This window comes from Musa acuminata, chromosome BXJ2-1 (assembly GCF_036884655.1).
Source record: "Musa acuminata AAA Group cultivar baxijiao chromosome BXJ2-1, Cavendish_Baxijiao_AAA, whole genome shotgun sequence".
Taxonomy (NCBI): domain Eukaryota; kingdom Viridiplantae; phylum Streptophyta; class Magnoliopsida; order Zingiberales; family Musaceae; genus Musa; species Musa acuminata.
Window position 1 is genome coordinate 4,649,973 of NC_088338.1, and position 22,567 is coordinate 4,672,539.

General features: G+C 38.9%; 2 protein-coding genes across 4 annotated transcripts; one reads left to right on the forward strand and one right to left on the reverse strand.

Moving 5' to 3' along the window:
• Positions 1-244: 244 nt before the first annotated feature.
• LOC135598541 (ubiquitin-conjugating enzyme E2 10-like) lies at positions 245-3,655 on the forward strand. The gene is made up of 3 exons (XM_065092510.1): positions 245-385; positions 2,060-2,283; positions 3,112-3,655. The coding sequence occupies exons 2-3, from the start codon at positions 2,068-2,070 to the stop codon at positions 3,340-3,342; spliced, it is 447 nt and encodes a 148-aa protein (XP_064948582.1). The 5' UTR covers positions 245-385; positions 2,060-2,067; the 3' UTR covers positions 3,343-3,655.
• An 853-nt stretch (positions 3,656-4,508) lies between these two features.
• Positions 4,509-22,129, reverse strand: LOC135598542 (uncharacterized). Of its 3 annotated transcripts, none has more exons than XM_065092513.1 (13): positions 21,636-22,129; positions 21,274-21,540; positions 20,450-20,579; positions 20,249-20,351; positions 18,635-18,758; positions 15,626-15,691; positions 15,367-15,405; positions 14,319-14,399; positions 14,130-14,177; positions 12,082-12,132; positions 11,921-11,989; positions 5,415-5,657; positions 4,509-5,155 (listed from the first exon to the last, which is right to left on the reverse strand). In XM_065092513.1, exons 2-13 carry the CDS (start codon positions 21,430-21,432, stop codon positions 4,904-4,906), a joined length of 1,365 nt encoding a protein of 454 aa, XP_064948585.1. In that variant the 5' UTR covers positions 21,433-21,540; positions 21,636-22,129; the 3' UTR covers positions 4,509-4,903. The 3 variants fall into 3 exon arrangements, with proteins under 3 accessions (XP_064948585.1, XP_064948583.1, XP_064948586.1); XM_065092511.1 differs by having other exon boundaries at positions 21,626-22,129; XM_065092514.1 differs by having other exon boundaries at positions 4,766-5,155; positions 5,415-5,645; positions 21,626-21,762.
• Between the last annotated feature and the right edge of the window lie 438 nt (positions 22,130-22,567).

Here is a 22,567-nt window from a genome sequence, read left to right on the forward strand (position 1 = left end):
AACATAGATATGATTAGAAAAAGAATATAATAAACTATCATATAAGGAAAAATATTAATCTCTAATGATCATGGCATTAACATGTCACAATCTAATTATGTAGCAAAACATTAGTTAGTTCGATGAGTGGAGATGAAGTTGCCTCCCATTCTACATCGTGCCTTAGAAATAGATTAAGCTGTTAATTACTAATCGTGTACATAATGTATATAATTGAATCTGACCGCATACGGCTCATCGAGGGGAACAATTGGAACCGGGAGGTGACCAGACCGCGAAGCGTGCGCCTAAAAGCGAAATCTCTTTCGCCTTTACCTTCCCTCCTCTCCCGATCTCGACTGCGATCCGGCAGTCCAGCGCGTCGTCGATCAGATTCTTCCAACCCGTAAGCAAAATCGCCTCCTTTTTCTCCTCAATCGCAGCTTAGATGTTCTCCAATGCCAGCTCTTAAGCATCCATCTTCTCCCCTTGTCTTAAAGAATTGTCTTGTTTTGATGGTTACAAAAGCCTAGAAATAGAGCCTATCTGAATTTGTTGGAAATATTGGGTTTTTCGTGTGGGTATTGTTTAGATCTCGTCGATCTGTCACGAATTAGCTCGTCGTCTCGCAATCTCTTGGAGTCGAATGGACTTCAGCGAGTGATTTGGTTAATTTTGATATCTAGAAGAAGGGTCTGTTGTATTTCTGCTCATTTTAGAGTTGTAGGCTTTGTTTTATTTAGTCCTTGGAACCAAAGTTTCGGTTTTTATTTCGACGGATCATATCTGAAAGCGGAAAGCTGATTCAGATTTGATGGGTCACGATTTGGGTACCGTGTATCACCTGGACAAAATACATCAGTTGATGTTAATAATAGTAAACTTCTCAGACCCTTGTAAGCCGATCTACAGGTAGCTGAAGTTGATAGTAACACTCGTGCAAACCCTTGTAAGTCAATCTTAATCTTAGCTACCGATACGAAATTAATCAGGTCCAGTAATGCAGATATAGTTCCAATAGTTTCGCTCCTCACTAGACATCCACATGAACAATGGAAAGGATAGAGAGAAAGCAAGATGTGATTTTGGTTGGAAGGTGAAAATAATTACTGTGATAATTATAGACATTAGGGAAATATAAGGAAAATGATTGTTAGTATGGGTTGGTAAAACTATTGAACAATAGAAAGGACTAATTCGTACAGGATGATGGTAATAAAGTTAGGAAATGAGGAATCAAGTAAAGTATTGAGGTGGATCGGTCGATGATCTTGATAAAGTATGTGAAGTTGATGACAGTCCCAATATTTTTGAAACATCATCATCTTAAGAACACATGCGGTGCACATCATATCATTATATGTTTCTGTATGTGCTACATTTGTGTGATTAACTCTTAACAATCTTTTGGGCTTTACATCTTAAAAGTCTTGATCATGCAAAAATAACTTTTCTATATTGGTCATTGTCATAAATCTGTTGACGGTAGTTATATCCTTTTTTTGTGTATGTCTGAGAGCTTTAATTTCCAGGATGTTTCTGTATGTTTGTACTTTGTGTCTTTACTGATGTGCTCGTGTGTGCCAGAAACACCAACTGCTACATAATTTATGCAAGAAGCTATTTATCTTCACTAAAGCTTCTAAGTTGGTTAGTTGGCAGGTGTCCTGCCATCAAGATTGTATTTTGACTTAAGGAACTTATAATATTACTGGTCATTGATTTTTATGATCCTGCTAGCTCTTTCTGTCATGAAGCTTTATAGAACTAAAGAGATGCCTTGCAATGATTTGAAAAGTAACTATTTGACCACTTATATTTGGAAACCACTAGTCTGGATATCTGTTGTCCACTTGTCTCTTATCTAAATTTCTGCAACTTACTGCATAGGTTAAGGGGTGATCAATTTCAGGGATTTTCTTGTGATTGAGTTGGCTTATCAGTGTCCTCAGCTGTTGCCTTTTATGTTCTGCAAATTATGCTCCTAAAGATTTAGATTATTTTTCCTTTTATCTAAGGAAAAGTTTTTTGTTTATTTGTAGAGATATTCCGCAGTCTGATGTCTTTTTTGAAAATTCAGGAGGCACTATGGCTAGCAAACGGATTCAGAAGGAACTAATGGATTTGCAGAGGGATCCTCCAACATCATGCAGTGCCGGACCTGTTGGTGAAGATCTGTTCCATTGGCAGGCAACAATCATGGGTCCCTCAGATAGTCCTTATGCTGGCGGGGTGTTCTTTGTTAAGATACATTTTCCACCTGACTATCCATTTAAGCCTCCGAAAGTCAATTTCCAGACAAAGGTGAGCAGAAACCAGTAATATGTATATATATTTTTTGATTTGCAGAATTTGTGCTTTATGATCTGACTATAAAGGTATTATGATTCTACTAATTGCTAATTGTTGTTATCAACATAACTATTTGACCCAAGTAATTGAGATTGCTATACTTTGGATTATTTTGATATTCATTTTACATACTCAAGTTCCCTGACAAATCCTTATGGCTATGGAAAATGGAAACTAAAATCAGTATCTTTATGTTATACTATTTAATAAACTGACACTGACATTAATCCATCTGTATGTGGAGAACAAGCATCTTTTATGAGTAGGTGATAGAAGCCTGAAGGGTAATTTTGAAATTCTACTATCTGTTAGTTTGAACTGTTATGACATGTTAACTAATTGCTGGGGGAATATCCAGTCTGTCATATCAATCCAAGAAACACTGCTGATTTGCTGGCTATGGTGCCAAGAAACTTGCAGTAATCATTGTGGGTTTCCGAATTATGCTCATGCTTTGCATTTCTTAGTGATCTCACTTCACTTACTGTGAACATTTTGAAGTGTCCTGCACTTTGTGCCACTGAATAATTTGAAGATCTTATATATATATATATATATATATATATATATATATATATATATATATAGTTGTAGGTGCTTAGAGGAATAGTTTATATTCCTATTTGAAGGATTGTTCATTAGATTATTTTGTTAATTACATGGACATAGTATCTTGTCAAGTCTTATTTCTAGAATATGCAACATTAAGCTAGATTTAAATAAAATGAGTTTGCTCATGCAAAAGGGTCCTTTACCGTTTACTGATGTCAACTGATGCAGGTTTATCACCCAAACATCAACTCGAACGGAAGCATCTGTCTTGACATCCTCAAGGAGCAGTGGAGCCCAGCGCTGACATTATCGAAGGTCCTCCTCTCCATCTGCTCCCTTCTCACAGACCCCAATCCTGATGATCCTCTCGTCCCTGAGATTGCTCACATGTATAAGACACAGAGTTCTCGCTATGAGGAGACGGCTAGGGCATGGACCCAGAAGTATGCCATGGGCTAATCTGACCAACTCAAGTCCAAACCATGTGGAATGTCTTTGTGAGAACCATGAAGATCAAATCTTCTGTTTCATGTTGTGTGAGGGGACTGTTCTAAAACATCAAACCTGAGTTCATGGCATGGCATGATGTGAATGTACAAAATCCAAAATGGGATGTCGAATGTGTTTGTGATAACTAAGAAGATGAAATCTTCTGTTTCATGATGTACAGAGAGGATTGTTCTGAAACATCAACCTGAGCAAGCTCATGGCATGCTCTGGATGTATATTAGTTTGGAATTGGAATACTCGGATGCAGGTTTTTCTCTTGATAGATGTTGCATCGGCACCTCAATGTGAACAGTGCTTTAAATCATCCTTGTAACTTCTTATAATTGCTTTTATCGGAACGTGTAAAATATAAAACATAAGATTATAACTGCATAATTTTAATTTTTGTTGCAAAGATATAAGGGAATAATTCGTAGAATTGGCAGTAGAAGAACTGTAGCATGACACCAAAATCATCGCTGTTGACATAAATGAACAGCTTGGGAGTTTTTATGCGTCAAGGAAATGTAATACCAACATCAAAAGTAGAAAGTATTAGTTATCATAATGACCATGTATTATATGAGAAAATTCTAGATATTAGAGAACCAAACAAGAAAAATTATAGGTAAACTCAAAAGGAGGGGTAGTAAAAGAAAGAACCCTTTGGAACGAGCAAAAAAATTTTAACCTCAAATTATTATTATTATTTTCTCACACTTCACTACATCAAACTAATTTCCTTTTACATATGTCACAAAGATTTCTGACCTTGGATGTACGATAGGATGCTTACACTTGCTTCTGTAGCTAGTCTTAGGATTCGCATATTGACAAATGATCAATGATGCAAATCCATTTCGAATCCCCCAAGTTTCCCAATATCACAAAGAAATGACATGGAAATCCATCAACTAATAGAATACAGGTGTAATCACTCATCAGAACAAGATTCTGGCATTGTAACAAGTCATTCACATGTTAGAATTGCATAAATTAAAAAGGCCTACAAAGCAAAACAAACATGGGAAATAGACAAGGTGGTGTGTATCCATAGAGGGAGTGGTGATTTAATTTATCCGTCATAAAAGATCCTACTAATGATTTTAAGTAGAAACCTCTGCAAGGAAAAAAAATAAAAATAACAAGTACACAATATGGATTATATGCCACAATTACAAGCCGAAAGAATGGACAAACATTGAGGTTAGAAAGTACTTGGCTTTTCCCCTGAGGCACAAGTAATTGCACAGTGGTGATGAAAAAAAGAGATGGCCATGAATAGCAATGAAGAATGGTCAGCATGCCTAACTCACACAAGGTCTCGTGTCCATTCCATGTGCTTAATAATTAGTGTTCACAGCACTTGCTGCTCCAATGCCACCTTTGTGACTTGTGAAACCCTAATGCTCCGACGATTGCTCTCGACTAAATCAAGTAATCTCAAGAAGGCCTTTAGCTGCTTCTCCAACCCATTAATCTTCACAAGCAAATCATGCATGCACATGAAGTTCAAAAAAACACCACCAGTCTAGCCATCAGGAGGAGAAGACCTCGGATATGCTACACAAGGAAGACTTTCCTCGCCAATTGGAGATTGTAAAAGAGGGTTGCAACGGTCAAAGATTATCCGCCCTCCTCGTCCAATCCTGCCATGGAAGCGGTATGTTGATGCTACGGAGCCATTCTCGGCAGGTGGACAAGGCGGTTGCATAATGCCTACAGCAGCAAGCTTGTCTGGATCCAGAGGTCTCGTAAATAGCAATATAGGCTCATCAGGATCCTGCATCAAATGTGATTATTTAATCTTCAGATGATAGTTCTGCAATTTCTGCCACTATCAAATTGTACAACACATTTTTAAGGCCTTAGTGCACCTTCACTTTAGCTAGATTAGCATCTTTAGGTTACATTTGAGACTAAGAACCAATACTCAAGAAAAATTGTACAACACGTTACTTAGGGCCTAGTGCAACTTCCTTTTAACTAGACCAGCATCTTTAATTTACATTTGAAACTTGGTCTGGCAAAAGAATGCATACCCTCTTCTGTAGCCACCCGTTTGAAGCCGATCTCTGTTTCAGTTCACGCTTCATTTGACCTGTAGGGACCATTGCAAACTTAGAGTCCGCATATTTTGGATGGGCAGATGCAGGCCTGGCATACGGATGACCATTTGTTGTATCATCCGAGTCCATATAGTCATCATCACTTGAGGCCAGCTTGCATGAAGCTCGTTGCAAGCTTGGGAACACCATTCGATCTTCGATAAGCTGTGCCTCATGCTAAGAATAGTTTCAAGTTACTAATCATCAAATTATTTAGAACAGGGAAGAAGATGTACATAACAGAAAAAACTAGGTATTACCCTAACAAATCATCAGTTCCTTTCTTCACCATTAAATGGTTTCTTCCCTTCTTTTATTGGTGATTCTTTTTATTCCTCAATTTCAAGAACTAGAATAATAAAAAAAACCTACTCATTACAATCATGCGAGCCTAGAAGACTGTAATACTTCAAAAAGATACATGAGACGAGTATGAAACATCCAATAAAAACCTTTGGATTTACCAAGTGAAACATTTCTATTTAAGACCAAGTAAACATTTTCTGATGCTATATTTAATTGTTTATAAATTGCCGTGGTTCATCTTTACACCATCTCAGACTTGACCCTAATACTACAATTTGCATAATCAGCTTTTCCATCATCATCTAGCACAACATAATCAATGATACACTCATTGATTTCAAAGATAACATACAAGAACAGCAACTACCAGTTATATAGACCTTTTGCCACCATTAAACCTTATAAAAAGTCATATCCTTAGTTAGATTACAAGTATTGGTATCCTTATTTATAGTTTTCAGTAAAGGTTTTTCACATATCCCTCTACCTCCCTTCGTGTCGTGCCACTATCAAGAATTGTCTCAACTCTTCCGATTGTAGCATCCTTAACACGTGTCTATACCATCTTAAATGATTCTTCGTCATTTTATCTTTTATTGAATCTACACTTAATTATTCATGAATGAAAATATTTCATTTCCAATCTTTCTAGGTAACTCCACATAATTATACAATAGACTATTTCACTAGAAAAACCTCTAGAGTGAGAAGCTCTTGTTCTAGAGCGAGAAACCCTAGCATCGATGATGGGTTCCTTAGAAGCTCTGCTTCCACCTCCTCCTCTGGAAACACCCCTTCCCCCAATGTTCCATTGGATTTGGCCCCGAACGTTGGCTAGCCAATGGCCAATACCTCTGTTACCATTGTGTCTACAACGGAGGGGGTGTTGAAGCCCCCGATTCCACCCCAATTACAACAACCCCTTCCTCCTGAGCTAATATTTTCATGAAAGCGAAAGGCATGGGTGAAGACTGAACTCCCATCTTGAGGAGAAACTATGCCGAATCGAGAACCAAGTTGCTCTACGAGGGGACCTTGATCCAAAGGAGGTGTACTCGACTTATGAAGAGTGGCAAACGAGCCTCTACTATAAGTTTCTTACTAAGATTCCTTCCCTTGAGCTTTTGAAGTCTACATTGCTAAAACTATGGAGCTTGCCGACGGGACGCAACACTGTGGACAAGGCCAAAGGATTATTTTGTTTCCAATTCCATTCTGTCAAGGAAATGAATAGGGTTCTCCTGGGTGGACCTTGGTTCTTGTGATGGCAGCACTTAACCTTAATACCATGGAAACTAAATTTCTAGCCATTACTAGAAAAAATAGATACCATACCCACCTAGATTCAACTGCCTGGACTTCCCCTAGAATTGTTGCAACCCAATTTCTTAGGGCAAATTGCATCCAAAGTTGGGAGGTTACTTTAGGTAGATCATGTTACTCTATCCCGATCAAGGGACAAGTTTGCCCAACGTGTGTGCTTCTAAACCTCTCCCTACTGGTCCCGCAAGGTCTTTAGATCCAAGTGGGTGATTCCCAATTCTTTCAAACCATTGCACATGAGAATCTACCAAATATTTGTTTCAAATGTGGAAAAGTTGGCCATAGAATGTCCTATTGTGAAGCTTACTTTGTTTCACCCAATTCTCCCACATCAACTACAGTGGAAACGCCGAAAGAAAACCCAAGGCGAGAGGGAGAAGATGAGATATTGTATGGGCCGTGGGTTCGGGTCCAAAGGCGAGCCAAGTCCAAAACAACCAAAATAGATGTGGTTAGTCAAGTGAAGGGGAAAGGTGCGGCTCGAAGGATTGTTGGACCAGACTTAGGACAGGGAACTGATCCACATAGATTGATTCAACCGAGGACCTCGAGCCCTATGACATAGTTGAACCGTGGGTCAAGGTCCTATTTGGGTGTGGTCTCAACAACCACGATTGTACCTCCCCTATAGGGAGTCATCAATGCTAATAGTATAGTTTTCTCAACAGCTAGGCCAGCGCCTTGCCCCTGTTGTTACCGGGACTTGCCCGAGGTAGAATTTGTTTCAAGGAGGCACCATGGAAGAAACCAAAGGCAAGGGTCAAGCTCCCTAGGGTGGATGTGATCGATGACGTTGACTCTGCAAAGACTGTTGATTAGGATTGGGCGCTAGGTGTCTTTCCATCAGTTGCATCCCAGCATTCCGTCGAGAGGCAGGTGACCCCGTGGGGTGCGAGGGGCCTGCTCTTGGATGACTTTCTCTCTCCAACCCATTTGTTGTGCTTGGTGCCTCAAAAGAGGAGGATCTCGAGGCTATAAACCCTAGGGGACAAGGTTCTTCCTTTGTCTTCAAGGCCGACAAACACCAAGAGCGAACTTGATGGAAAGCCTAGGAAATTTGGAAAGGCAGGGTATATGTCCTACGATGGGCTCGTGGACAAGGTGGTGAAGGCATTCCAGGAGGCTACAATGCTAGCCGATGCTCTGGAGGAGTGTTTCCTCATTGACGAAGCAAACTTGGAGTGGATCAGGACGAATAGTGAGGAGGGACTCAAGACCAGACGAACTCTAGTACAAGGAGGCCTCCAAACTTTCCTTAGTAATCTCAGACATCATAACAAAAAGAAGTGTGAGAATAGAGGGAGGTCGGAGATGGCCAAGGAGGATGGGAGGGACCCTAATGTTTAAATCTAATGAACAACCTTTCGTGGAATTGCAAGGGACTCAAGAAGTAGTGCAGCAAAGAACACCTCTTCTCGCTCTTGAGGAACTTTAATATCTCAATGTTGCTGTTGTTGGAGACTCATCTACAGGTGGATGGGCATGAAAAACTAAAGAAGAAGCTAGGGAAGGCTTGGCACTTGGTAGGGGGACTATTACAAGGCCAATGGTAGATAAGAAGGATTGTTCGTTGCCTAAAAGGCTTCTCTTCGCCATGCCACGATAATATACAAATCTTCCCAATTGATGTCTCTAGTAATCGAAGGCTTAGGTACGTCGCACTGGCTTCTAACAATTGTTTATGCAAGTAATTTCCCTAATATTAGAAATTTTTTATGGTGAAAGCTTTCTTAAGTTAATATACATGATGTTCCCTGGCTTATATGCAATGATTTTAATGTGGTTAGCAACCTTGAGGATAAAGTTGGGGGTAGACCTTTTGTGCTTAGTAATTTTATTACCTTGTTTCGGGATTTCTTTTTCCACTCACAACTTTTTGATTTGGGATTTAAAGAGCCTAAATTTACTTGGACCGATAACAGAAGGGGGCCAGCCCAAATTCTCGCCCGCCTAGATAGAACGGATAATTAAGAAAATGAAGAGAACAGCTAGAGAATTTATCTGGAATCAAGATGAGAGTAGCAACAAAATGAACCTTATAGGGTGGCAAACAAATGCTTCACCTATTGAGGAGGGTGGACTAGGGATTAGGGACTTGAAGCCAACTAGGAAAACTAATTGTGCCAAGAGACTGGTTCCTCTACTCAATAATGAGAACCTACTTTGGGTAAAGGTGCTCATGGCAAAGTATGGAACTATGACCCCTTGGAACACCTTAAGATCAAGAGGCTACTCCTAGAATTGGAGGAATCCGTGCCATTTTATGACTGCTACCCAAACTGGATTCAAGAAGTGTGTCGCACCTGGGCAGAATGCCAACTTCTGGGTGGAGACCTGGATAGATACAATCCCTTTAAGTTACTGGCCTACATTTGTTAATGTGAACATTGCTCAAACTATTCTGTGTTGCTGATTTAATGGATGACCATGGCTGGAATGTTGAGACATCACAGGCTTGTTTTCATCCTGTGCTAGTAAGGAGGGTAACTGATCTCTACTTGGCTGGGAACCCCGACAATGATAAATGGGTTTGGACCTCAACTCCAGATGGCTGTGCCACTGTGAGTTGTGCATACCACCTGTTGAGATGCAGTGTCCAACCTAAATGTGACAAATGGCCACGCCGGAAGGCAATGTGGAAAGTGAAGGTTTACCCAAAGGTTAAAATTTTCTTATGGAAATGGTTATGGAATAGGCTGCCAGCTTCAGATTATATTGCAAGTATTATTCATTCACAAACTATGTTGTGTCCTATTTGCAAAGTCTGTGATGAACCTGCTAGGCACATTCTCTTCCAATGCAGATTTGTGGGGTATGGTTTGGGATAAGATTGCAAGGATGTTTCAGTTTGATAGGGGTAAATGTGAGGACCGGTATGATGGTAGTTGGCTTTTGGATGAACAGTGTAATGGTCCTGTTGACAAGGAGGTGTTTCTTGCTAGGGTAACAAATACTTTGTGGCAGCTTTGGGTAAACAGGAACGAATCCCACTTCCACAACTGCTTGCTTAGTGTCGACACCCTCTTCAGGAGGGTGATTGCAGCTACCGATGATTGTTTGAGGGTGTTTTATAAGCCTGAGGGGACTGCCTGACCAAGTCTGGACCAAACCCCTACAGTGGTGGATGATTACAGGTACAATATCGAATGTGATGACTCATTTAATGAAGAGTTGTGTAATGCAGCTACAGGATATGTGATCAAGGATGTTGGAGGAAGGATGGTTGCAGCGGGGTGTGCAGCCTGCTCTGCAGACAACCCTGTGCTTGCGGAAGGATTGGCCATTTTTAGTGGCCTTAGCAGAATGAAGACAGAAAGCTGGGAAGGGGCAAGGATTTGCAGAGACTCTAAGCAACGGGCTGATATTGTGAATAATAAAGCACTTGCTCCTTGGTTTTTGAAATCCTTGTATAGGGATATTTTGAGCTTGGTCAGTGAGACCAAAGCTATGAACTGTTTACATATTAAGAGGCAGTGTAATGGGAATGCTCATAGGTTAGCAAAATGGGGAAGAGTCCAGGGGGTTTCATCATCCTGGGGTGGAAGTTTTGGCTGGGCTCATTGCCCCTCACTTTTGTAGCCTCTGGCTAAGTTTCTTCAAATATATTTCATTTTGTTTAGAAAAAAGCAACTGTTTCACTGGTCTCTGAAGATACTGAGGATAATACTATAATAGTATGGAGAAGTTGCAGGTTCTCCATGAGTCCATTAATGGTTTGAAGGCTAATGTTTTAGTGTTTTGTTTGGTGTTTTCATTTCTTTTATGCAGAGGATGTGAAAGGTCACCTTCTATGTTGATCCAATGCCAGAACTGTGTTCAATTCGGGTTGACTGAGAAAAAAAATTTACACTGAGACCTGTACTTCATTCGGGCTTCAGAGTCTAACAAAAGAATACAAAGAGTAACAACAAGAGCTTCTTTCTATTGTATATCATGCTTCTAGGAAGGTAATCGAAGAAATGACCCTCTGGTACCCTAACTTTTTTTTTTTTTTCATCTAGCCACTTTCCCTTTCACATTTGGGCTTACATCCTGCATGTCGCTTCATATATAACCATACAGGCATACACTGTATTCTCATTCATCAAAAAGTTGTTGCATCTCAATAGGTTCCATTTAAATATTGAAATGTTCATTCTCCGCTGACTTATCATATAGCCTTGTGAAACTATTAAACTTCGAAGTACTTGTAAAATTTTCTGGTTAACTAGATCCAATGTCTAGAAGCTACTTGCAAGATTCGTCATACTGCAGCATGCTGCCCGATATGGGTGATACATATCGATCCGATAGAAGATTGGTATGGGCGATACATATCAGTCTGTCGGAATGCCCCACCGTACCATATGTCGATATGTCGGTACGTATCATATCAATGACCGATCGGTACATTGTCATGGACCAGTAAGGCGAATCATGCCTACTTCCTTATATTATTATCTCAAAACATCCCAAAACCAGGATACAGATATACACGACATAAAAATTCCTGTCTTAACCATTATTTGTACGTCTGCTCAATTTTCTATTGGATGCTAAGATTTGTTTTACATAGGTCCACTGTTGCTTATGCAGGCAATCATAATTGGTCCAGTACATACTTTTTTTTTTTATTTATAGTTGTATTGCTAGAATTGCCTTACCGCTCACAAAGTTTCTCCCACATGAAAGCAGGTGAATTAGTTAACTCCTCTAGTACTACAATAAATTACCAGATAAAAGTATGAAACAATAAGTTGCCACAGAAATTAGCAAACAAGAATCTAGCATGGTAATTAAACAGATAAGAGACTATCATGTCTTTCATATACCTTATACTTCATCTGGACGCGTTGAAGATTGACCTCACATTCCATGAGCAATCGCTTCTTCCCTTCCCTCTGAGAACACAATTACTAGTAATGAATTATGAATTTCTAATTACTTTGAATGAATTATAAAAAAGAAAAAAAAATAATTTGCAATTAGAGACCTTAATTAGAGCTTCCACTACTCTCTTCGCCTGGTCAAAGCTACGTCTAACCTGAAGCAGATAAATTTTAATGCAAGGATGATAAAAACTACAATGGACACTATTACATCACCAAAAATTACACTAGCAAAACCAATTTCCACAAGAACAATTATTTACAGAGACTGCACAACATGAGGCCAATAAAGATATTAATTTTTTTTTCTTGACTAACTTATCAGATGATTGCTGATGTGCTGGATTGTCTCATGGATGTTCTTTGCAGAAGTACATCCTTTTATCCCTTGATGATCATTTATTGCCACCTATACTCCATAAGCTATCTTTCAAAAAGGAAAACCAGAAAAAAAAAAAAAAAAAAATATCGCGTCATAATCATCAGCTTTCCAGCAGAAAATTTAGTTCTAGTCACAGACAATGAACTTTCATCTAGAACTACTAGATACTGCTTTAATGTTCCCCAGAATGCAAATATGAAATAGAGGAAGAGTTGCTATCTAAAAATGCTAGATAATGTCCTCAATTTATAACCGGACAAGCTGCACAAAGCAGGTTACTTCTGCTTGTTGCAAAGAGATCTTGCAGATGATGCAATTTGTCCCTTCCAGAGTGACTGAGAATGCATTTGCACTCTCCACACTCACAAAGGCTTTTAGCTACTTCTAAAGATGAGTAAGGAATGACAACAAGCATGATAGCACACTGGTACAGCGACATTTATCACCAAGGTTCGTAATTTCGTACCGTATTGGAGTATCATGCTCGGCTTGGTACAATACGATACGAGTATACCGAGCAATACGTTTTGGTGTACTGCTCGGTATATATACATACATATATATATATATATATATATATATACACATATATATATATATATACACATATATATATATAAAAGTAAAAAAAATGCGACGCCGTCTTGTTTTTCCACCCACATGGGGAGAAGAAACTGAGGTTTCCTTCTCCCCACGCAAATAAGGGCGACGAGGCAACATCGCCGCCTCGTCCTCGTCGCCTCGTTTCTGCTACCAGCGTGAGGAGAAGAAACGTTGCCTCAACGATGCTCGGTTTCTTCTCCCCACGACGTCGCCGAGGCTTCTTCTCCCTGCACGGATGAGGAGAAGTCACCAACGACGCCGGAGCCTCGTCGCCTCAGATGAGGAGGCGACATCTCATTTGCGACGTCAATGAGGGAGGTTGACGACGGATCGGGATCATTGAGGGAAAGCAGCGTCGAATCTCCAGGTTCTCCCTTTTCTTCTCCCTCTTCTTTTTTTCCCCCTCGACTAATACCACCCGGTAGCGGGTGACATTATTTGAAATTAAAATCCTTGATTATCACAAAGATAAAGATAAATAAGAATGTGCAAGTAAAATGTTCTTCATTAGATGAAAAATTGGCAATAACAATTTCAAATATCCCAAGTCAACACCTGTTGTGTCAACCAGTTATTTAAGGGAGACATGGTTAGCAGTGATGCGCCTTGGATAATGAAGATTGATGCTGCTTTAAAAATGACTCAACATCAAAGGCTTTAAGGACTCAATTAAAGGTATAAAAAATCTTTCTGAAAGAGCTTGATTTTCTTTTACAAGGTCCTAAAGGACATACACAAAGAACAATGAAGTGGTGAATGTTAACGAAAGACAGACAAGACATAAGATATCAGTGTAATCTCCTGCAAAAAGGTTTCATGTCAGACTCTTTTGCTTCAATTTAACTGTCACCACAAAAAAAGCACAAAGAGTAATGGAATAAAATCACATACATGTACAGATACCTTCACAGATTATCTCTGAGATATACACCAATTTAAATTGACATAAAACAGGGGTATGATTACTGTCCAGTGAGAAATAGACAAGATACTAACAAACGGGCATGATTACAAGAACAAACTTCAGATGCATACAAGTTTAGCATTGCAATACAACAAACCGGAAAAGTACAATCTTCTACTGCAGGGTATATATGGTATACAATATTCATTCAAGTAAATAGTAACCAACTGAAAAAAGAATGTGTTGAAAGAGGTGGACTTTACCTGTCTAAGTTTTTCAAAGGACTGAACATTGTTTTCCCTTCTTTGCATCTGAGAAACAGAGTCTTCATGAGTTTCCAGAAAATTAATTATAACATAATATGCCAAAAAGAACAGTGGCATGGAGAAGACTTTTTAACATGTTTGAAAATCAGTGATCACCAAAAGTATACATTTGCACTGAATGCTTACCCTTCTTGTGTGAAGGCGGTGTGCCTTTTCCCTGGGTCTGAACACATTATATGGATTTGTATCATTAACCGGGGGAGGAGGCTGCACAAGCACAAAAACAACCATTACTAGCTTACTAATCTTCAAAGGACAAAAACATGCTCATGGAGAATCTTATTTAAGAAACAATTTTACAATTCAATCAGCTCGATCAAGGACAAGAAAATAGAGTGATATAAAGAGACAACTTCAGAAATAAAGAAATGCATGTGAGACCATGAATAAAACCACAAACAAAACTGAAACAGTTAGTAGCTGCACAATTTTAACTCGCACAGGAGAGTGTGAATCTTGATAAGGTTAAAATGCTGTTCCTTTTTTTCCCTTTTCATTCTAGCAAACCTCAAAAGATTATTATTGCAGGTCTAAAATTAAAACAATGTTGAAGAAACATTGCTAAATATATTGCCATATTCCAGTTCTAGATGCAGTACGATTTGTCCGCAAGAAACTAGAGGGAAAAGTACAGCTGTTCTAGTCAATACTCCAAAAGCAGATGAAAACAGCAAATGGAACACTCATTATCATAATGCTAACAAGAAAATATTAAAAAAAATCCAACAGATGATTTTAATCAACATAACTGCCAGACAGAAAGTTAATTGTTTGATCAAAATGTTGGATACTAACAAATAAAACATACAAATTTATTATTGCCAAGGTGAGAATGTCAAGATGGATGTGTGGTATTACGACAATGACATAGAATAAAAAACTTTTACATTCATATACATATATATACATATACATATACATACATATACATATACATATATATACATATACATATACATATATGCAAGTGAGAACTATAGATGCCTTGATAAGGCAGTTAAGATTAGTAGTGTAAGGAAAGGTAGAAGATCTAAGAAAACTTTACCAAAAATAATAATAAAAGTCCGATTGCTCTTAATTTGACCAGTGATATTACTTTAAATGGATACACATATTTTGTGAAAATAGAAAATGACTACCACTGCTGTTCCATGAAAAAGGCAATGGAGCTAACCTGCAAGCGGCGCAGAATAGGTTTTTGCCACCGTTCTCGCTGTTCAAAGATAAATAAGACATGCATAAAAAAGGAGGACAAAAGTAAAAAAGCTAGCCTGAACAAGATCTGTGTTTTTACAGAATAAAAGATATGAAAAAATATTGGGATATGGAAAAATTCTCAGTAAACAAGATTTAAAAAATAAATTGCAAAAAATTAATGCTCAGTACCATTTCTAAAATGATTTTCTATATTGAATACTCAGTATGATTTATACCTTTGTCTTCCAATAATTATATACTGACTGCAAAATTGCAAAACGTACAGACAGCGACTGTAAAGCCTGAAAGAAAGCAAACTGTTAACAACCACTAGGCTTTTTTTTTGTGAGAAACATAATACACACTCAAATCTCAGATAAGAGACTCAACACACAATACAGAGATTGACAAAGGAAGAGGAGCATGTATGTGAGCTCCTTGCAGTAGAAAACATAGGAGATAATCTTATTGACTTCACATAGATGCACACTAAGCTGATTATCCTTTTCAAGAATTCTCAGAAGTTATAACAAAGATACCCTCCAAAAAACAAATTACTAGAACGAGACACAAGTAACATACCGGTATGTGTTAAAAAAAAAAATAATGACTCACACACGTCTGCAGTTAACTGGAATGGCCTTGTCAGTTAAAATTAACCACTACAAGTTTGATAATTGTCAAAACTTCAGAATAGCATTAATAACATATGACATATAAAGATCAGAAGTCAACAAGATGAAATATTCCGTCATTATCAATTATTCAATTAATGTTTGCCATAGATAATGCAACAATATTACGGAAAAGAAGTAACAAGGTCCATGTCATAATCTGAGTCGACTTACTAGCCAAACAACTGCATAGAAGAAGCCATTCCACAACATGGCTCAGTAAAAAATCTATTAAGGTTACATACCAATACAACCCAATATATTCTGTGGGATCAATAGAAATACTACATTCTAATCCATGAAAAGTTTTGACATCCACATCAAGGCCCGACATACCCCAAATGCACCTTTGAGATTCTCATGTGTATATGACTACAGGAGAATTCCATTTCAAATATATCTAGCATATTACCAAGAAAACCTGACATCTTCTAGTATGGGATTAACAGAAATACCATTTTCTTCTTCCCCCAAGGTTTGATGTTCTCATCAGTGCCCAAAACGCATGGTACTCCCACGTGCACCTTTGAGACTTGTCATAAGGGTATGACCCAAAGAAACCTCTACGACTCTATCTCAATATGCACGAGGTAAAACATATCACAATATATCTCAACTACATACAGTGTTTTTAAAAGCGTTAGGTTCCAAAAAGCGTCAAGATCCCAAAATGCCCGAGACGCTAGGCGCTCACCTAAGAGATGCAAGCCGCTCTAGAATATTAAAATATAAAAAATATATAATATAATTTTAAAAATATAACAAATATATAATATATAATATGATAACAATAGTTAATAGTAGTTTTAATTGTCAGTTCTAACAATTAACAATCCACTATTAACAATAGTTAATCCACTGAGTTATAATAATCTACAGTAGGGGGGGAGAAGGGGAGTCATCGGTGGTAAAAGGTGGGGAAGGAGAGGGCTACAATGATGAAGGAACCTTCTGATGGCGCTAGCAATGATGGAGGAAGCTACAAACAACGACAACAACGACAAAGAAAGTTGTGAACCTCTCCCTTAACGGTGGAGGTAGCTGCACACGAAAGATTAGGCAGTAGAGGGAGTTACACATGAAAAAAGCAACGACGAAGGGAGCGCAGGTGTCGACAACGAAGGCGGGGAGTGGATGCGTTGATGGTGGTTGCCTTCGGCGGACCAGAGGTGAGTCGAGGTGACAAAGCAGGGTTTGGGGGTCTCGCGCGCATGGGGGAGGGGAAGAAGGAGGTGGTTTTACTATAATGTTTAGTTGGTTCAATCAAACTAACTAGGTACTGTTCAATCGAACCAAAGTCGACCATCTGGTTTGATTACTCACCTTTAACCGAGCACTCGCTCGAGGCGCCTGGCTTTTACGCAAGGCACTCGGGCCTTGCCTCGCCTCATCTCGCCTCACATGAAAAAAGCAGCGACGAAGGGAGCGCAGGTGTCGACAACGAAGGCGGGGAGTGGATGCATTGATGGTGGTTGCCTTCGGCGGACTAGAGGTGAGTCGAGGTGACGAAGCAGGGTTTGGGGGTCTCGCGCGCATGGGGGAGGGGAAGAAGGAGGTGGTTTACTATAATGTTTAGTTGGTTCAATCAAACTAACTAGGTATTGTTCAATCGAACCAAAGTTGACCATCTGGTTTGATTACTCACCTTTAACCGAGCACTCGCTCGAGGTGCCTGGCTTTTACGCAAGGCACTCGGGCCTTGCCTCACCTCATCTCGCCTCACTCGAGCGCCCAAGCACCTTTTTAAATCACTAATCTCTTAGAAAACAGTTGTTATGACCTGATCAATAGACTTGTTCAACTGGGATAAGACCATTTTTTTAATGTGTGGCTCAATTCTTAAGTCACAATTACTAAATTTATACACAGTCTTATACAGTATACAAATCCAATATGTACCTACAATAGGGAGCTTAATGGGGATATCACAACCCAAACCTTTATTATAAAAAGCAAATATAAAAACAGTAGGCGTAAATTCAGTATGAACAAACCTAAGCCTACCATGGGATTTTTTTAATGTCATGTAATTTTAGTAATTTCTCCAGTATAAATTCATTTAAGACATCAAAAACAATAATCATAAAAACTTAAAAAGGTGAACCTAGTGCATGAGGATCTAAAGAGGATGAACGTAAACAGGCTTACCCTTATAAGCAAGTAGAGTTATTTCAATGACTCAAATCTTGGTCAAGCGCTTAAGAGAAATGATGCAAGAGGATTCACCTTAATATATTCCCAATTAGTGCATGAGGCTCCCGCCAAAACGGGACTCAGGAATGGATAGTGTATGCAGTCCTACTCCTACAAACATAAAAGTTCTGTGTATCGGACCCCGAGTTCCCAGGTTGCACCTTTAAACTTTACCAAGGCTCACCCTCCAAAAGTAATAGTCACAAAAAAAAACTATTATGTTAGCATCAAGATCATTGCTAAAATAACCTGGTTCTTAGTTGATACGAACATCTATGTGAATGTACTCTGATCCAGCAAATCATACATAACTCTACCTAGTCTAATCAGCCAAATTCGGTACAAATAATTAATGTCTAAAATGAGATAGTCAATGACCTCTGCTGCAGAATCAAGGTGTAAAAGAACAGAAATAGGAGCTCCAAAAGTGGGTGTTATAACTCCTGCTCTTTCTCGAGCTTTGTGATCCAAAACCTCCAACTTGAAGAGAAGGGTCTCAAACCTGGAAGAAAGCAAATAAAAGCATATAAAGAAATTAGTAACAGAAAGAAAATAGGAATTATAGGTAAATCTAGATATCATATCTACATCATGTATTTTAGGAAAGGTCCTGTGGTGGCAAAGTGTTACAATCTCCTGAACATTTATGTAGTGTAAATTCCATATGAACAAAAAAGAATAAATAGAAATAAAGGTGGAAAATTTTCGTCTCATGACCAAATTAAAGAGAATCCTTAGTGCTGTCAGCTGAACAAGCAGGTCTATACTTGTAAAGTATCACGCACATTGAACCAGCAAGCAATAGCAAAAAGAAAAGTACACACATATTACATAGACATCTGTGCTATCCAAATATGTTACAACCATACTATCCAAAAACCAAAGAAAGCTCAAACTTCATAAGCTATAACACTTTCTGTAAATCAGGCATTTATAGTCAGACCTTACTGCATAATATATTCTTTATTATGTAATGCATGTTACCTCATGCAAATTATGCCACAGTTATATCCATATCTTTGTAGATACCTCAATGGTAGAGGTAGGAAACTCAAGCTAGATCAACATGGCAAGTTCAACTAATTGAAGCCAATCCACATGTCAACAGGTCACGTTGAAGCCAGGCTGTCAGATCAGTCTGGATCAAGCATGGGATCTTTCCAATAAGCTTCAACCCAACATGAAACAGGCTGTGTGGATGGTAAGTGAATTGTGATTTATGTGGCTTGGTATTGTACCGATAACAAATCATCTTCAGCCATTGCCATGTATAAGTTGCCGCTATTACCTTCCAAAAGAATTGTTGACACTGCTTAAATGATTAACAGTGACAAACTGACAACAGTCTTTCCTTTAACATGTTGCACAAGATAACTAGGTCATCATCATCAGATTACTTTGCCAAAGGCCAACATCTCATTTTTAGCTGCAACCCTCCACTTAGACGATATTACCCTGGAGTAGAGCAACACCAACCAAAGTTTGCTAACTTAGCAAGCTGATTCTGACACTAATACTTCCTTAGTTTTGGTCCTTTAACAGAATGACCTGCAGCTTCTGGACTAAGGTGAAACTCCAAGCAAAATAAAAAATAAATAAATCACTTAGAGCAACAAATATATCTTTTCTGCAAAAGAAATGCCTACGAGAGATGAGGATGCATATAAATCTTTTAGTTGATCTACTAGTTGTATCATAAGACTAAGAACTTTACTAACTTAACTGAAAGCTATATTTTCAATTTAATGACTTGCAAGAAGGTAAGACTCCAGTAAAACAAAAGTGACTATCCTGAATGGAAAGCACTTATGTTTCAGTAAACTGAAAGTTAATTTAACATATGAAAACTTTAAATAATGCATCTCCTGTGGTCCTATGAAGTATGATACCAAGTTAGAAACACAGGACAAACTACAAAGAAGTAGAAAATATAATTACTTCTAAATATATTAAAATATTTTCAAGACTTAAAGCTTGAAGTTTAGTCATTACTTATCGGACGAAATAATCTTTCTTTCGTTGTTAAACTCTTCAAGCCAGTCCTCATCCTCATCATCCAAATCATATTCAACAAATTCACCAATCTCAGCCCTGGCTGCAAAGATAATTAAATACTCAACGAACATCAGCATGTGAAATACATGTAAAAATATCATGTTTGTAGTAACTTATGTCAAAAAGGTAGTGGCAAACCTCCTCTTCCACGTATATATGATGTAGTTTGAATGAAGGTGCGAGAATAGTCTCTTTCATATGTTTCCACAGTGTTAAATTGTGGAGTAGGAATTTCATGTGAAGATTTCTTGCTGAGTGTTTGATTCGTCTACAAAAAGCAAACATCATTTTCAGTAAGTTAGCTCCCTTAATAGCAAGTATATCATACACTATCAATCATACAATTACATATCACAATTTTGATACTATAGAAAAAATTTCACAATTCTGGGAGATGCGAACCTTAGCATTTTGCAGTCTATCAGTACTCTACTTCATCGTGTCAATCAGCAAGACTTTTTATTTTCTGACTTTATTTTGTAACCATTCACATAATTAATTCATAAAGAAATGTAAGTAAATGGCATTGTTTTGTTGTTACAAGTGAAATGAACCCCATCTAAGAGAAAAAAGAATAAAAAATTTGTAAATCATGCATCAAAAAGCTTATAACTATCTCATCTCAAGGGTATCCAATTTCAGTAAATTATGTCACACTCATTGCAAACCCTCCACAAAAACACTAGATCCTCCAAATGAACTCATCTACAGAAGAGTGTGGGCTTTATCTCATCCAAACTTCACTTAGCCAACATCACATGTGACCTAGACAAAGAGTTTGGTCGTTGGATTCAATACAGCGAGAGAAGAAAACTCTTTTTCATGTTCTTTGCTCGATATTTAGATAGAATCATGATCTTTCTTGACAATCGACCATGACTAGTATGTCACAAGATCATGAAGAACATCAGTAACAAACATGAACAAATAAATTTCAACACTGGCACAGGGATAAGCATTACCTCGGTGTCATTTTCAGGTGCAAGACGATGAAGCAGAGAATTTCGAGTGGAAGGGGTGGTACTAGGTGCCTCATCATCCTCAAATTCTTTAACAGATTTTACAACAGGGAGCTTCTTGTGAATGTCGAGAGGACGAGGCCGGAATGACAGCCTACTCATATCCGCTTCATTTCTCTTCCAATACCTACCACGTTCCCTGCTCACTCCACCACCCTCTCCATTGGAGCGTGATCCACGGACACAACTCGATTCACCAATCTAAACCATCTACAATAAGCCACCTCCAATTGATCAGAAGCTACCAAGTACCTCCAGCTCCAAGAAAGCAGATCACAGCAGCTAAGATTCAAACCAGGGCTTACACCGAAGAAAACCCTAGGCTCCCAGCGCCGAAGACTCCAACGACCAGTCGAGGAAACGTGCGAGACCAACGCAAGACGCGATTTTTCTTCAACCCACCGATGCCCTAGAACCGAACCAGCGTGGAAGACCCACCAAGACGCTGGCTTTTCGACAACCCGCCACTTTTCGCGTCGTCGGAGGGCCTGCAGGGCCGGGCGAGGGGCAACGCAGCGCCAATTCTAGGAGGGGCTACGAGTCGGAGTCGGAGTCGGAGCGGGGGATTTAGGGCACGGGAGCAGGCGGGAGGAGATACGCGTCCAGGAGATAGGAAGCCGCGGTGGAGAGGAGCGGAAGATTCCAGGAATCCAGCGGAGAAGGGCACGCGGAAGAGGGACACCGTTCGCTTGGTTGTTCCTTAGGGTTTGAAAGGGAGGAGGAGATGGAGGAGGAGGGAAAAAAGGAGGGAAGTGAATCGAAGAGAGCGCAGAGGAGCCGGTAAAAGAGAGTCTCGTTCTCAAACAGAATACTAACCAGCCCATTGTCCGAATACCCAACGATGTACACATTAATTAATTCTGGTGGGGTATACTATGGACATACATCGGTAACAGTAGAGGAAGTGAGGTTAAAAAGGTATATGTAACGGATGTCAGAGGAGTAATTGCCAACATATTTACTTAATGGTGTCAACACAGTCAATGAGAATGCAACACGTGGACTAGTCCATGACAATAAAACAATAAATAATCACACCGTACCATTGTAGATTCATGACATAATCATCTGCCACGTTTTCAAAAATGTCTCGATTTAAATCGATTCGATTCGATTCGATTCCCTTAAGTACTATGTCGATTAATCCTTCAAATATATTATTCCACGTACTAAACAGTGTTATGAGTTTTGACGTGGATTCCGACATGAGAGGTAATATTCTATTTCAGCTATTGAG